General features: G+C 35.6%; 1 protein-coding gene across 8 annotated transcripts in view; it reads right to left on the bottom strand.

The window, feature by feature from the left end:
- Positions 1 to 18,063, bottom strand: part of LOC107568143 (cadherin-18-like) — a 187,003-nt gene that overhangs the window by 82,280 nt on the left and 86,660 nt on the right. For all 8 annotated transcript variants that reach the window (XM_016253996.1, XM_016254001.1, XM_016253999.1 and 5 more), the window contains exons 3-4: positions 9,002 to 9,296; positions 1,903 to 2,022 (exon numbers count right to left, since the gene is read on the bottom strand). In XM_016253996.1, the coding sequence (XP_016109482.1) occupies positions 1,903 to 2,022; positions 9,002 to 9,296 (415 nt within the window). The remainder of the gene's footprint in view (positions 1 to 1,902; positions 2,023 to 9,001; positions 9,297 to 18,063) is intronic.

Below are 18,063 nucleotides of genomic sequence, written 5' to 3'. Positions count from 1 at the left end.
TCTGGCCAAGGTTACAACAAAATTTCTGCTGCACTTAAGGTTCCCAAGAGCACAGTGGCCTCCATTCCTTAAATGGAAGACGTTTGGGATGACCAGAACCCTTCCTAGAGCTGGCCGTCTGGCCAAACTGAGCTATCGGGGGAGAAGAGCCTTGGTGAGAGAGGTAAAGAAGAACCCAAAGATCACTGTGGCTGAGCTCCAGAGATGCAGTTGGGAGATGGGAGAAAGTTGTAGAAAGTCAACCATCCCTGCAGCCCTCCACCAGTTGGGGCTTTATGGCAGAGTGGCCCGACGGAAGACTCTCCGTGCAAGACACATGAAAGCCCGCATGGAGTTGTGAGATGGTGAGAAATAAGATTCTCTGGTCTGATGAGGCCAAGATAGAACTTTTTGGCCTTAATTCTAAGCGGTATGTGTGGAGAAAAGCAGGCACTGCTCATCACCTGTCCAATACAGTCCCAACAGTGAAGCATGGTGGTGGCAGCATCATGCTGTGGGGGCGTTTTTCTGCTGCAGGGACAGGACGACTGGTTGCAATCGGGGGAAAGATGAATGCGGCCAAGTACAGTGATATCCTGGACGAAAACCTTCTCCAGAGTGCTCAGGACCTCAGACTGGGCCGAAGGTTTATCTTCCAACAAGACAATGACCCTAAGCACACAGCTAAAATAATGAAGGAGTGGCTTCACAACAACTCTGTGACTGTTCTTGAATGGCCCAGCCAGAGCCCTGACTTAAACCCAATTGAGCATCTCTGGAGAGACCTAAAAATGGCTGTCCACCAATGTTTACCATCCAACCTGACAGAACTGGAGAGGATCTGCAAGGAGGAATGGCAGAGGATCCCCAAATCCAGGTGTGAAACACTTGTTGGATCTTTCCCAAAAAGACTCATGGCTGTATTAGATCAAAAGGGTGCTTCTACTAAATACTGAGCAAAGGGTCTGAATACTTAGGACCATGTGATATTTCAGTTTTTCTTTTTTAATAAATCTGCAAAAATGTCAACAATTCTGTGTTTTTCTGTCAATATGGGGTGCTGTGTGTACATTAATGAGGAAAAAAAATGAACTTAAATGATTTTAGCAAATGGCTGCAATATAACAAAGAGTGAAAAATTTAAGGGGGTCTGAATACTTTCCGTACCCACTGTATATTCTGTCCCTTTTCTTTGTCTTTCTTCCCCTTTTTCATTCATTTCTTTGTTCCTTTATCTTCCCTTTCTTTCTTTGCTTATGTTTTCTTCATTCCTATTTTCTTTTATATCTCATTTCTTATTTTTTCTTTCTTTTTTTCTCTTCCTTTCTCCCTTTCTTCTTTCTGTCCTTATTTATCTGTCCTTCCTTTATGATTCTTTCCATCCTTCTTTCCTTCCCCTTTCTGTCTTTCCTTTGTCCTTCTTGCTATCTTAACTTTCGCTTCTTGACACAAAACAAACTGTCTCCATTAACATTTAATGGTTCTTTGTAAAAACCCTCAAACAATGTCCACCTCTAATGAACACCAAATCCATCTCAAAGCACTCAGAATCTCGTTCTCTCTCCTTCCGTCTTTCTTTATCCCTGAAAGCCTTTACACAATGTTCTCGCCACCTCATTCTCCAGGGATGCACTCCATTATAAAGCTGAGATCCAAACAATACAGCACGCATGTCAAGCTCTGTTTCTGAACAGTGGAAGGGTGCCGGTGGTGTATTGAATTGCCCACAGCTGTTTTCTGAGAAACAAACTTCACATTCTAATATGAACAACTCATTTGACAAGCTAGGGCCAATTTTCTGAGAATAGTTTTTAATTGTACACCTACTTGACGAAATGCGGCAGCAGTTTTAAACCTGCAAGCAATAAAAGCACTATTGATTCACTTTCACAGACACACAATGAAAAGATGTCATGAATTTACCGGATTTGGGGTCGACGGAGAAGTACGGCTGTCCATGCAGAATGCTGTATACCACCCGTGCACTGTTTCCATATGTAGGGTCATCTGCATCTGTCGCTGTGACTTGAAAAACTGATGTACCTGCAGAAAGAGAAATAATAAACTATTGGTGCTGTTGTTTGAAGGGCGGTATGTATGTACCCAAAGGAAGAATTCACCCAAAAAAATAAACATTTTCTGTAAAATTTACTCATCCTGAAGACTTTTTCACTGGAGAAAGAAATATGGATAGAACACTCATATTTTAGCCAGAAGCAAAGGTTTGAAGTAAAAAAAAACATCTTGATGGATTTTCTTATTACAAACTCAAGACCTTAATTGATGGACTGGAGTTGAGTGGATTACTTGTGGATTTATTGTGATGTTTTTATCAGCTATTTGGATTCTGACGACACCCATTCACTGCAGAGGATCCATTGGTGAGAAAGTGATGTAATGCTACATTTCTCCAAATCTGTTCCCATGAATAAACAAATTAATCTACATCATGGATGGCCTGAGTGTGAGGTAAATTTGTGAATTATTCCTTTAATGTGTTTGTGTCTGTGGAGGAAAAAAATTAAATTAAATACAACACAAGTGGACTGTACAGAACGATTCCTCAAACACCATCACATCATCTTCATGGAGACCTGAAACAAGTCCCTCAACAAACCAGGAGAGTTTCTCTACTGTTTCCGCCCATACTAAATCAACAAAGATTAAAGACAGGCTGGAAATGCAGTTATGTGCTTTGTAATCTCTCTCTGTGTCCTTTAAGCCCTCTCATTCCCTGCTCTGTCTTTGTTCATTTCAGCCATCCACTTACAGTCTGTCTTTCTTGCATTCATTTTTTTTTTCCAGCTGACAGTAGATCTCTCACTCCTCACGCTGGCTCGGGTCGCATTTCTCATCTGCACTTGTTCTTGCTTACTTTCATCACAGCTCACCGGGTTCAGTCCATCCATCTGCATTGTCTGATGCTGACTAACTGCAAACACCACAAAACATTGAATGCAGTTTTGAGGGCTGAGGCGTAAAATAGGATTATGGCAAAATCTTGAATTTCCTTCTTTATCTTTCTCAGTTTCCCTTGCTGTGGTAAATTGTCTCTCTCTACTGAAGAAGAGCGAATGAACATAATTATTTTTGTCTTTTCAAGTATTTTTATTTTAGTATAGAAGTTTTCTCTTCTGTGTTTATGTATCTTACTGAAACTGCCAAACGGCAAATTGAAAATAATAAAAAATAAAATAAAATAAAAATAAAATGTTAATGCATTATATGTTATTAACTAACAATATAGTTAATGCATTCATTTTTCTTACCCCATTGATGAAAAAACAAAAACAAAAAAAACTTATAAATAACATGATTTTCTGCAGTGTTCTCTTGTGGTGAGACACAGCCAGAGTAAAGTCGAAAAGCCATGTTCTCCCACAAAGACTTTCAAAAGCTTTTCAATTACGGTCATCACTCAGCGTAATGCACATGGGAGAGACAATGTTCACTGCTTTCTGCATAGTTCAACAGCATAAAGACCTGATAGCCGCAATTACTGTTACAGCTTCAGATAAGCGTAATTTTGGTTCCAATACTGAAGCTTCAGTGGGTTAAAATGAGTTATCTCATCCCTCTCTGTACTCTATCCAGCTCTCAGCATTAGTGAAAACATTTCTATCAGTCTCTAGCAGCAGCTGGAAAGTTGCTGAAACAGCTTGTCTAAAATTTTCACAAGAGTGTCTCCCAGGACCAGCAGATGAACTGTGTGTGTGTGTGGAGGGAGTAATGTTTCTGCACAACTAATAAAGATATTGAGTTTTACAAACTCCTAATCAAAATCTTACCCATAATAAAAAAAATAAAAATAAAATTACAGTAAAATTGCAACGCAAGCAGCAGCTAAGTGGTAAGCTGGGTAATATTTAGGAGTCAATACTGATCTTCTGCTGTTTAACATGGCTGTAAACACTCAGCAGCCACTTTATTAAGAAACCCTGCTGAAAAAGACCAGCTTACACAAGCACAAATTTCCAGGATGGCTTATGCTGACTTTGGTGCACATTTTTCTACTAGTTTTGTGTCTACTTAACTTGTTTTCCAGTTAAAGTGTATTTTGCCTTACTGCATTAGTGAATTTATTCACTAGTTGACATTTAAAAGTTAAAAATAACAATAAAAAATACACTGATATTCAATATAAATTTCTGAAAACTTAACACTTGTCTTAACATCTCATGCAGTTTCAAGATATTTTTTGATATTTGACCTGAATCTTTTTTAAACCTTTAAAATCTGCCTATACACCAAAAACAATAAAACATAAATAAAATAAGTAACATAAATAAAATAAATAAATAAATAAATTAATTAAAGATAAGAAAAAAAAAAAGTTTTGATTATATAAATACTGGATGGATGGATGGATGAAACAATAGATAAATAGACAGAAAGACAGACAGAAAGACAGACAGATAGATAGATAGATAGATAGATAGATGCATGGGGGCATAAGTGTGTGCGTCCAAACATACTCAGTCTGCTCACAGATGCTTACAGATAAACGCCTCCAAACGCTCAACCCCAGAATAAGAGGAAATAACAGTAATTATTAATTTCCCTCTTTTTCTGTCGATCCTTGTTACCACAGCATCTCTTCTCCATGTATCCCATCAATACTAATCGACTGAGCATGTGTTCCTCCAACTCAGACTGCCAGCTGAGGTGATGCTGTGCTGCCAGACCAACTCTGGGTTATCTGGTTAGTCTTACATTTCCAAATGGAATGATTATGAAACCGGTTGCACTGAGTTTATATCCCTATGGAAACACATTGAGTGCTAATCCCAGTGTGAATGTTTTGTTTATTTAGATACAATCGTCATTCCACCAGGAGGGAACAGTTCATGAAAAAGTCTGTGAAAGGGATTTTGTGCCTCTTTGAGATGGCACAATAATGCGTCATTCACTTGCAGAACGCAAGCTTCTAGAGGACACATAACTCTGTTGGGTGCAGAGCCAGAGGTGGTTTTGTAGGCAAACATTAATGCCTTGAATTTTATGCGAGCAGCTACTGGTAGCCAGTGCAAATTGATGAACAGAGGTGTGACGTGCGTTCTTTTTGGCTCATTAAAGATTAATCTTGCAGCAGTATTTTGGATTAATTTAGAGGTTTGACATAAGTGACTGGAAGACCTGCCAATAGAACAAGAGCTTGAACAAGGAGTTGCATTGCATGTTCTGAAAGAAAGGGCCTGATCTTCCTAATGTTGTATAAAGCAAATCTGCAGGACCGGGCAGTTTTAGCAATGTGGTCTGAAAAATTCAGCTTATCATCAATCACAACTCCAAGGTTTCTAGCTGTTTTTGAAGGAGTGGTGGTGAAATGGTGAAATTTTGACAAAGTGATGGGTTTGTTGAAACCATAAGCAGTTCTGTCTTAGCCAGGTTGAGTTGAAGGTGGTCCGTCATCCAACAAGAAATGTCTGTTAGACATGCTGAGATGCGAGCAGCTATCATCGGATCACCAGGATGGAATGAGAGGTAGATTTGAGTGTCATCAGCATAGCAGTGATATGAAAAGCCATGTTTCTGAATGACAGAACCTAGTGAAGTGTAGATAGAGAAGAGAAGTGGTTCAAAAACTGAGCCCTGAGGCACCCCAGTAGCTAAATGTTGCGACTTGGACACCTCACCTCTCCAAGATACCTTGAAGGACCTATCTGAGAGGTAAGACTCAAACCACTGGCGTGCGGTTCCTGAGATGCCATTTTCCAATAGGGTTGACAGGAGAATCTGGTGGTTTACCGTATAAAAAGCAGCAGACAGATCCAGCAAGATAAGTATAGAGATTTGGAAGCCGCTCTTGCCAAATTATTGTTATTATTATTATTATTAATTATTATATAATATAATTATACTATTATTATTATTAGTAGTAGTATTAATTATTTCAAATTGTAATAATATTTTGTAATATTACGGTTTTTGACATATTCTTTATCATATACATATGTATATATAATACCTTAAAAATAAAAATAATAGCTAAAAAATAAAAATAACTTAAAAATAAGTAATAAAGTTTGGCTTCATAATATTTTCAATTGCAATAATACAATTGTTACAAATAATACAACATTTTCAATTTGTAATAATATTGTAGATTGTTACTGTGTTTTTGACAGTTTTTGATAATCTTAAAAATATTAAAATTATAAAAATGTATGCAATTACTTTTACAATTGAATTTACAATTGAACGATCCCAAACTTCATTACAACATATAAATATGAAAATATATATTATATTTATATATATGTTGTTATATTTTTAACAAGAGGAACAAATATATCATCTATCAGACTGATATCCTATAAAGGCAGAACATCACCTCGAGAGAAAACTAATCTATGATGGTGAAGTGGACAGTACAGCTCTAACATAACAGCGGCGTGTTCTCCAAGACATCTGTAATTGGGATTTTGAACCCACTCTGTGCATGAATCGCCAACAGTAATGAACAACATCCAGGCAATAATAGTGTCCTTCAACATTGATTGCAGCTGGTACTCTAGTCTTACGATATCACAGATCATTGTATGGGCTTCAGTTGCTATGGCAACAGCCATTTGGGTCCTAAATAAACAATAAACAAAGCTTCCTAAACCCACAGGACATAATCTCCACCAAGAAGTGTTTTGCACTGCCAAAACAAAGAGAAATATTTAATTTGTACATGCGAGCCAGGAATATAGCCTTCTTGACTCCCAGAGAGATCCAAAAAATATATCTGGCACGGCTGAGAGTGAGAACATGTGCTGCAGCGACATGCTGTACATATTACATCAAATATTTCACTTCTGATATATCAATAACATAATAGGAACTTTCTGGAAATCAGCAGTGACATACTGTGTGTGGGTTGGAAGTGAGTTTACAGGAGAAACGTTCCTCTAAAGCACTGGTTCATAACCTCTTATGATCTAAATACCTAAATACAACTACTTTTCTAGGAGGATAAAATACATGGATAAACACATTTATAAAAGTACTGTGCATCTTCAGCTATTTGTTATTTTGCAATGGTGCTTAAAAAAAATCCTCCCTTGTTCAGTGTATGAAAAAGAAAGCAAGAAATGTGAAATTACTCAATGCATCCATTTCTAAAATCAGTACATTGCATTACATTCATCAAACTGTTTGAAAAAACAAGGGATGCATAAACTAGACTAAACTTGACCCAAATATGCAAAAATGAAATATGAATGATTATATTAATTAATAATATGAACATAACTTATATAAAATAAAAAATAAACAATTAAAAATAAAATTCCCCCATTTGCTTGCACTTAATGGTGACAACACTGTGCAACAATGGGGAATATAAAATACATGAGGGAAATATAAAGTATGCAAAGTTTTTAAATCAAAATATAAATAAATAAAACAGCAAAAATGTTTATTTTACATTGATATATAAATATATGACTATAATTAAATATATAATTATTTGCTGTTTTTAAATTTAAATTATCTATTAAATTTAGCAGTATTCAACAAATTGTATTGAGCTCATAAGTTAATGCATTAACTTATTCCACATTAGTATTTCTATCACAATCTCATAAACCCCCTGCTGTTCCATCACAAACCCCTAGGGGTTCGCACACCCTGGGGAAACCCTACTGTAAGGGAATCTCTCTGTATATATTTTCACTATTTCTCCTAGTGGAAGTGGAGCGTTCTGCAGAAATCACGAGCACATAGTGCTCTCTAAGAGCTGTCGGGCTCCTGAGGGAACTCCAGCCCCAAAACACAAAACAACACCATAAAAGCCAAAGGCTGGATAGAAAAAAGCCATTTGGAGTGAATCTGGGAGATCTGAATTAGAAGTGATAGATCGTAGAGAGTGACAGTTTATGAGTTTGAGCCAGTACAAGCCCTTTGGTTAGAATAGGTTTTCGACAGCTATTTTTATTTTATTTTTTTTGCACACACACATTTGCACACACCGTTTTTTAACAGACAAGTACAAGTGAGGACAAGTGCTAGGGCTGGGCGTTTTGCCAAAAAATGTAAATCTCGATTTTTCCAGAATGTTTGACCGATTCTCGATTTTTTACGATTTTGAACTAGTCAACTTGAAAATGTAACAACAACATGATTCAAGTAACTTTTTCTTTATTAACCCTCTATAGTTAAAGACAATTCTATTCTAAGTGCAGTACACATAAAGTTGTCAACATGATGTAAATGTTAAACAAATCACTTAAATATCTTTGATATTTCATAGTTAAATATCTTTGCAGAAAATATGCATAAACTACAACTACATATTGTACAAACTTGTCTTATACATATTATGTGTTCAGAAATAATACGAGGAAAATGCTTATAAAAAATCTCAAAAGTCAAGGTAATTCAAATTCAAAATGACTGAAGGTATAACACCAGTAGACTATTATTAACTATAAATGTTCTTTAAAAACAACAGCAGCTTTCAGCATGTCACCATGATGCAAACATGAAATAGCAGACATACAGTAGTAGTTCTTTACAGGTTTTTTTATTCATTTGCGCTGCTTTTCCATAGTTTTTTATGTGTAAACATGGATGTGTTTGACTGTTGCGCTCGCGTCTCTTGCAGCATATTATGCATGAAACAGCATTCTAAAAACACTACGCTCAAGTTAAAAGAAGTTCACTCCCATCTTCTTGCATGTTTTACCTACGCACTGCCCACGTCGCATCTTTGTCAACACAAAAGCGCATTCTGTGTGAATGGCGCTTAGCGCTATATTTATGGTCCTTGACAGAGCACGTCACACGTGAGCGGTTAATCACTTGCACCGACATGCGGTTGGATCGTTCTTTTCTCTTTACTGTTATCACCGGCATATTGTCAAAGTGTCTAATTCTAACATTTGGTAATATTTCTATTCAAAATTCCTCGATTTCTAAAAAATAAAATCGTGGCAAAACAATAAATTCGAATTAATCGATAAAATCGGGAAAAGCGCCCAGCCCTAATCAAGTGCTGGACAAAAAAGATCATAAGAAAACTAGGAAATCTCACCAACTTCCGACATCTCAGGCACAGATGTGACAAAGGGTCCTTCGGGGAATTTGGGGGCGTTGTCGTTAATATCCTGAACTTTTATAATGAACTCTGACTCTGGCTCCAGGGGTTTGTTGGTGTTGAGGTTTATGGCCTGTGCGTGAAGAACATAATGTGATTTCTTTTCCCGGTCCAGACTTTTGGTGGCGTGGATGTCTCCCGTTACCTCGTTGATGATGAAGATACTTCCTGCTCCTTCACCACTAAGGATGTACCTGACTGAACCATCGCCTTTGTCTGAATTAGAATGTAGCTGAAATGAGAGACAAGGAAACATTGGTGTGTGACTACTGATATGAATCAATATATTACAATATATTCAATAACCAGGGCTCATTAAGCACACAATCTTTCAACAAACCCTTAAGCTAGAAACCTGTTATGTACCTGATTTGCAAAAATAAGTACATTCATTACATTCAAAATGTGAGTGGTTTTTGCCTGTGCAATGGTCCTAGCGTGGTTGCTAGGGTGCTCTCTGTGGTTGTTAGGTAAATACTTACTCTTCAGGAAGTCAACCTACAAATTTCTTACTTAGAACTGTTTCTGCACATTAAACTGGAACAGGAGAAAGAATTTAACATCACAACATTATACACATCACCGTTAAAGTGATTGTATATAGAAAAGGAGGATGTTGTACTGAATTATGTATTTGCCTAGAGGATTTTTGACTGGAGGATCATCCTCTGAGATATGCAATCTCAGATCATTCAGTGTTGACATGAGATCTTACACTATACAATGTCGACAGAAAGAGAGAGAGAGGAGATGCAAGCCAAAAAACCTGCTTAATTGATAGAAAGAGGATTACACAGCCCTCAAGCCGATGTCTATCCTCTCAAAAATCTTATGACAAATACAAGACATTTCTAAAATAATAATGGTTCCTGCAGACTGCACCTGAGAGATTTTAAATAAAACTTGTATGTGCACATTTGTACACACATTTGCATTACCCTAATGTATCTGGAGGTTATTTTGAGCATTAAATGAGCATAAATGTAAGGTCAAAAATTACCCTAATATATGAATGCTTTATAATTGTAACAATCCATTTTTCACATTACATCATATATATATTTGCATTACGGATCATGATACTTATGCAGAAATGTGCTTAACTGTCATGAAAACAAAGTCACAATGTCAAAACTCTTAACGATCCTCATGCATGAATATTATTTATTATTATTCTGTTGATTTGGGGGTGAAATGTGACTTGAATACATAAGATTCACACATCTAAATGCCATCTGCTCTTTCAAGACTTATTTACGTCTTTGCTCTGAAAGTTACCTCTCTTTGGGAACTGAACGAGTGATCAGACATGAAAACAAACTGGCACATGTTGGGTTGGATGTCTGACTGCACTGCATGCCCTCTAGATACACCACATAATAATTAAAAAAGCCCTAAATAACAATACTGTCATTCCCAAAGCACAGCAAGAAATGACAAGAGCGTTTAATGTTTCAGGAAGGCGTAATGTGAACCCATGGGATACCTACTGTCTGAGCTCTGCACACAAGTAGTCTGCTCAATGCATTGTGTCTCAAGGCTCATTGGATTTGTGATAAGGCAAAACATTGACAGAACACTCAAAGCGCTGCAAGCTCCGGTTCTCCTGAGTGTTTTATTGTCACTATATCCAATAAGTGTTGTGATCCTCTCAAACTCAGTTTAATGACTCAAGCATAGACTAAAGCAAACAAAAGCTTATACCTTGAGCCATGCATGCACAAGAATTCAACATCAAACCTATTTACTTGCCTAATAAACATCACGGTCTTACTGTGCATAAATTATCAGTGCAGAAATGATTGTATTATGTTAACTAGTAACCGCATGGGTTTTTAGGCAATGTTATAGCAAACTTGCATTCAGGTCTGGATGAATTCCGGAATGAAACATTCACTTTTCATGATCCGATTAATTCCAATTCAATTCCAATGAATATACTGAATTCAATATGAATTTTTAGCATCATTACTGCAGTCTTCAGTGTCACATGATCCTGCAGAAATCATTCTAATATGATGATGATTTGATGCTCAAGAAACATGTATTACTGTATCAATATTGAAAAGTTGAGATGCTTAATATTTTTTTATAGAAATCAAGATATATTTCCCCCCCCCCCAAATTTCTTTAATCATTAGAAAGTTGAAAATAACATTTATTGGAAACAACAATTTTTGTATTTTTAACAATACAAAAGTCTTTACTGTCACTTTTGGTCAATTTAATGCATCCTAGCTGCATAACTACTAATACCATAAATATTGCTATAAATATATAAAAGTGTATTACAAGGACCGCAGTATTGTCTTGGCAGCCCAGTCAGTGGAAATTACCAGAGAAAAATGGCACAAAAGACATTAGACACTTCAATCACACCATCCCATGAAGGGGTGAAACTCATTCCCCGGGTTATTTGACTGTTTGAGGTCAAGAATTGTGCAAACCGTGGCTGGTAATACAAACAGCAATGCTGAAATTAATTCGTAATTAAAGGAGAGCGTGGGCTGATTGCACAGCCGGGTCATCGGCAGGAGTGAACTGTCCGTTTCTGTCAGTAAACAGAGCACTCGGGCGAGCAGTCAGTAATTAGCTGAACGGTCAGAGCTCACACCCGGGCTAGAACCTCTCCATTCAGAAGAAAAGCTAATGAGACTTTATAGTAGAAGCCCATAAACAAAATTAGTTGCAGCCACAGAGAATCTGCACCAATTATTCTAGATTACCTTCTCAAAAAACAATCAGCTTTTTCTGGATGCACCTCAATCAGAGGGAAAAAAAAGGGGGTTAGAATAATGCATTTGAAATTTAGCTTGAGCAAGAGTTCTGATGTACTAAATAACTGAGAAACCTGCATTTCAGGCCAAAATTTAAATAAATTATATATATACAATTTTATATATAAACTTTAATTTTAAATTATATATATTTTTAATGATACATTTTATATTTAAATTAGTGCTGTCAAAATTAGCACGCTAACGCAGGCGATTATTTTTTTCAGTTTAACGCATTAAAAATATTTAACACAATAAATGCAGGGGCGAAGCTGGGGTTAAACCGCACTCACAATTGCTGCTTCTGTCTCTTTTTTTTTTGACAAGAATTGTGTTTATTTAGACGCAGATCAATAACTTTTGTGGCTTTAAGGATTCATCTATATTTAATTAAGAATTTAGTGTTTGAACTTTATCAGTTTCTTTATATTTAATTTTCTACTTGCTGAAGGGCACAGGTATATATGACATTTATTATAATGGGGATTATGTGAAGATTGTTTTAAGTTAACTTAAATTAGAAGTAATTTTTTAAAGTCTTATAAATGTTAAAATTGATAGCTCTCAATTATACTGTAATGTTGAATGGCTATAGTCAGTGGTTAAATATTAGGGAAAAAAACTATTTCCTAGAGACATCAGTAGTATTGGTATCAGCGATACTTGCCTTCAGTCATAAAAAGATGTCATTAAACAAATATTAAAAATATAGCTTCTATGTTGTAATAAAGACATTAATTTGAAGATCGAATGTGAAATTATTGCAATATAAAAGTACATTAACAAAAACTTTAATGTTAGGTGGGATTAATCGCGATTAATTTCTGGAAAAAATGTGTGATTCGGTAATTTTTTTAATCGATTGACATCACTCATTTAAACTAAATATTAGCTAAACATTTTAGAAGCTTCAGTTTTAAAACAAAATATTGAAACATTTTAAAATATGTACATACCTATATATTTTCCCCCCAATACTGAGGGAAAATTATTTTTCTGAATTTCTTTAATTAATAGAAACTTTCCTGCTAATGGATTTGATATCAATTCACTTTTTACTGTCTTTTCAGTCATTCGCTAACCAAAAACCTTATTATTTCTGGATTTTAGCATCTGCACTCAGAATATCCTCCACAAATGACACCTTGAATAAAAAGTCTCACACTTGTACAGCAGCATCCATTAACAGGAGTGACTGTTACCTCTGAATAATGCTCACGGCAACCCAGTGACCTTGGAAACTCAGCAAATTAACTTTGTCTTCTTTTCCCCCTGACAGAAGAGAGCAACTGATCTTTCCAGCACCTGAGTAGTTTTTGTCCATGCTTGAGAGATTATTCCAGAGACTTTTCCATAAATTTGCACCCACTTACTAGACTTAAATAAACATAAAGATAAAAGTATCATTTTGAAAAGTTATTACCAACTCAATGCATGTAAGTATGATTCACTTAATAGGTCTATTAACCATATAATGTTTGCAATCATCTTACCTCGAGTAAAATAACCCAAAATTGCTGTAAAAGCAAAATGAGTGAAGACAAGTCTCATTAAGTGTGAGTCAGGATGGATGGAGTGTGGGATGGAAAAAAACCCTCAATGACAGGACAGAATGTCTTTGAGATGCGGGAGAGAGACAGAATGAAGGAGAGGGAGATAGAGGGAGTATGATGAGGAGCGAAGGAGAATGAGGTCAAAGAGTAAAGTAAACTCATCAATCACCACCGAGCTTTATATTCACAATTAGTAAGGTGGACTTGTCTCTGATTAAACGTATCCTTTTTTTCCTCTGAAGAGCTTTTAATCAGTGTGTGTGTGTGTGTGTGTGGCGCAACCCAGACAAAAATTATTATATTTTTTTTAGAAGTTGCTCTTTTATAGTGCAGGAGACTTACTGGTTTCATATTTCATTTGGTTAAGTACACACTTGGTCTCAGATGTTCTCTTAAACTAAAATTAGACACAAATGAAATAAGTCGAGTCGAGTGTAGAATCATAAAATCTTAATCAATATTAAACCTCCTGTTGTGTTGGGGTCAATTTGACCCACGTTTGATTTTTAAACTGCTCGAAATACTGGTTAAACGATGTATTTCTTATTGAAAACTGGTGAATATTTCAAATTTAGGGTCATGAATGTGCATGCCAAGTTTCGACATGTAAATGTGTTTTAGAAAGGCTGTACAAAAACTGTTGCAATTTTTGTGTTGGGATCAATTTGATCTCCATTGGTTTTCATGCAGATCGCCAGAAATCAACACTTTGTAATTAATAATTAATTAATTATAAATAATAATAAAAATAATGGTCAAACACTAAATTATTAAATAAATTAGAACTTTTGAAATGTAAGTTTACTGGAAATTGAGGCTTTGAATCATCCAAAGAAAATTCACTTTATTGAGTTTTGCAGTCAAAATATCTGCCAAAGGCTGTTTTTGGTTATTAGTTTTTATTGTATTTTATTTAGGGTTGAAAAGGGGTGGGACATTTCAATTACTAGATTGTTTCAGCATTGGAAGGAAATGTGAGAAACCCATTTAACATTTAACCAGACATGACAAAAAGGTACAACGAGCAAATAAATAAATAAATAAAAATGAAAAAAAAAACAATGTTGGTCAATTTGTTTTTTCGTTTTTTTGTGCACAACAGAAGTAGCATTTATTTCCGCAAGCTGATGCACTAGACAAAAAAAAATAATATATATATATATATATACATTCTCCTATTATTATTATTATTATTATTATTATTATTTAATATCTAAGCTGTTTCTCCAATACAGCAATCACATTAAATGGGAGCGAAATTTTTCTTTCAAGTAATCTCACACATCTCTAGTTTTTGAAAACTGTACTCATATCGCATTACACATGAATAATTCTAAATATTGTTGGAGGGAAAGGTTTGAAAAAGTGCAGTAAGAAGGATTTGCCACATCACCCAGGAGGGAATGCCATTTTAAAGGTGCAGAACATTTTTCTAAAATGTCACATATCAGGAACATGTATTTAAAAAAGAAAATGCATTACATTTTAATTTCATGTTAACTTTATAGATCGCATAACTCTGATTATAAGGTCTCGCAAAAAACTTTTGACACTTTAATGTATTGGCAAATCTAAGCACATTTAGAAACTTAAATTTTTCCCTCCTTCCATTTGGCCTTCATTTAATGCCATTTTTGAGAAACAACTGAGTTATTATAGGCATCTCCTGTGTGAATTTTCATTCCTATGGGAGAAATAGACCCATTATGAGGAGAACACCAGATTATCTTTGCTTTACAGAGGAATGATTGTCACCTCTACAACTTGTTAAGAGAATAAGGCTTGTGAAATGGGACTGACTCTCTCAAACTGTGTTGAAAATATACCTACGTGGGGCAAGTATTTGCATTTTTGCTTAAACTGCATAAAGAAAGACTCCAGTTTAGCCTTGAACACTTTTGCTTCCCCACCCTGTGCTACTCAAAGTGGAAACGGTTCCTTGATTCTTCCAGGGGACCATCCATATATAACCATATGAATAAAACATCCAAACACCTTTTGTATCAGAGGATGTCAAAACCTGTAACGCTGACAGAGCAGAACAGACACATTGGAGGCTAGATGTTTTTTTGGACACATTATGTTGAAATATGCTCAAACCCTTTATGTAAAAGACCATCAGAGGCAAAAAAACAAAACAAAACAAAACTGATAGTCAGTCACCAATGGAGAAATACACATATTTGCCATCCTTCTTCAGATTTATGTATTTTCTTGTAAGCCAATTTTGGGTGTTAATTACTAATTATTAAGGCATATGTGTAATATTATATGCATATGTATACAGACAGAGCTATATAGGAAAAAAAAAAAAAATAAATAAAAAAAATGTATATATATATATATATATATAGTGGGTATGAATACTTAGGACCATGTGATATTTCAGTTTTTCTTTTTTAATAAATCTGCAAAAATGTCAACAATTGATTTTCATAAAAAAATAAATGAAAAGTCGGTAATAAAATAAGAACAAATAAAAAAAATCCAGGTCAGTTTTTCAGGTTAAGTAAGTTTTTATTCAGTTAAGAAATACTACAGAAATTAAAGCAATCAAATGTAAAATAACACATCCAGTGATATTTTACTTTTGATTACTTTAATTTCTGTAGTCTTCATTGTAAAAATTAAATACAGATTAATGCTTACCATTAAAGTTATAAAACGTATTCAGTCAAGAGCAGAACATTATTTTCTTTGTCTTTTGTTGTTTGATTAACATGACAGACAGCAGCAGGAATATTGGACTGCGGTCCCTTTAAGAGTTTATCCACAGACCCAGTATACTGTTACACAACATGCGTTCTCTTTCTCAACTATTTAACTTTCCAAAACTGACGGATTGTGCGCTCCACTAATATAGATCAGTGGTGGTGCGTGCGCGTTTGGTATAAGCTCGAAACCTGCGGGAATGACTAAAATAATTTGCAATACAAGCACTATTTAAAAGGAGCAAATGAGCCGTGTGTGAGAGAGAAGGGGTCGTCGGAAAGAAGAGAGCGAGAATGCATGGCTGACATTATTGCCTGTGCCGCTGGTAACAAAACGGATCGGCTCGAAATCGGAAAGAAGTAAGACTGACCGGCCGATCACCGATCTGGGCCGATCATGAGGAAAATCGGCCGATTCCGATCCCTGGCCGATCAATCAGTGCATCTCTACCTAGAAGAGCTATAGCTACATTTATGTGCATGCATATACATTTCGTCTAAATGCATATGCATGTAGAGTTGCGTTACTGCATGACTGGCTTACTCCATGACATCACTCCAGACACTCCAAAATTAGAAGATCTCTCAAGACACTAATCTAGCCTAACTTTTTGGTTCCTACCAAAGAATCACAAAATTAAAAATGCAAGATTATCGAATCTGAGAAGGATTTTTGCTTGTACGGCTAAAGGGAGGATCACAGGATTCTCTGAGTCTCTGTCTCTTCTTTCTCTTGGGTAATGTATGCGTGTCACATAGACCAAGACCAAGTTTTTCAAGGACCCTTCTGCAAAAAGAGACCCTGCCTGACCAGAGCCAGAACTGCACTATTTATCTTTCAAGGTCTGACGATATATAAACCTGCACTGCCTTGAATATTCCGTCACTTGCACAAACATTATATATCATGCATGTTACACATGTGTCATGATGCGGAACATGAGGAATTACAGCATCCCAGTGCCGAGGATGATCGCTCGGGGATGAGTGACTACCTCAGTCAAGGACCTTGTCGGAAAGTTGTTGTGTGAATTCTTACACATGCTTGTCTGTATACTTTCCACAGTATACAGACTGAATTTGGTAGATACTGTTACAGTAACTGAGAAATAAGTGCAACTGTTTTAATTTAATTACATTATTTTACATTTATTTAATATTTACATAATAATAATAATACTAAATCATTATCAATTAATTTATATTACTGTTCATACATATTAATATTCATATTAGTACACAAATTAACTTAGCTAATGTATACATTTATATATTTTAGGTTATATTTTTATAGATTACATATATTTTAAGTAATTTTGAATATTATATATAATATTTGAAATCATGTTTCTGCTTATATACTAAAAAAAATAGTTAACATCCAGATTAAAAATCCAGATTAAATTTATTTATTTTTAATTTACAATTAATTAATTTATATTATATAATTATATTATAAATATTAATAATTATTTTGTGATGCCAATTACATACACAATAATGCTGTCACACCCCTGTGGACTGTCTATTATGGTTTCTCCCTCTGTGTCCTTATTTGGTTGTTTCTGTTCTCATTATGAGTTAATCACCTCATTGTGCTCACCTGTCTGCCCCTCATTATCCACCCTATATCAGTTCCTGTCCATTGTGTTCCAGTTGGTCAGTTATTGTGATTGTTACCCTGTGCGTGTGCCCCTACCCTCTTGTGAAGTATTTAAAGGTTTCTTGTATCCTGCATCCTCGTCGTCGTGCCTGTTCTCTGGCACAGCAACACCGCGACAGAATAACTGACCCAAAACAAGATGTCAACGGCTGAAGACACCTGTCCATTGTGTTCCAGTTGGTCAGTTATTGTGATTGATACCCTGTGCGTGTGCCCCTACCCTCTTGTGAAGTATTTAAAGGTTTCTTGTATCCTGCATCCTCGTCGTCCTGCCTGTTCTCTGGCACAGCAACAC

Source organism: Sinocyclocheilus grahami, unplaced genomic scaffold (genome assembly GCF_001515645.1).
Source record: "Sinocyclocheilus grahami isolate Dianchi unplaced genomic scaffold, SAMN03320097.WGS_v1.1 scaffold1220.1, whole genome shotgun sequence".
Classification (NCBI taxonomy): Eukaryota; Metazoa; Chordata; class Actinopteri; order Cypriniformes; family Cyprinidae; genus Sinocyclocheilus; species Sinocyclocheilus grahami.
This window is presented reverse-complemented; position numbering and strand designations above follow the sequence as displayed.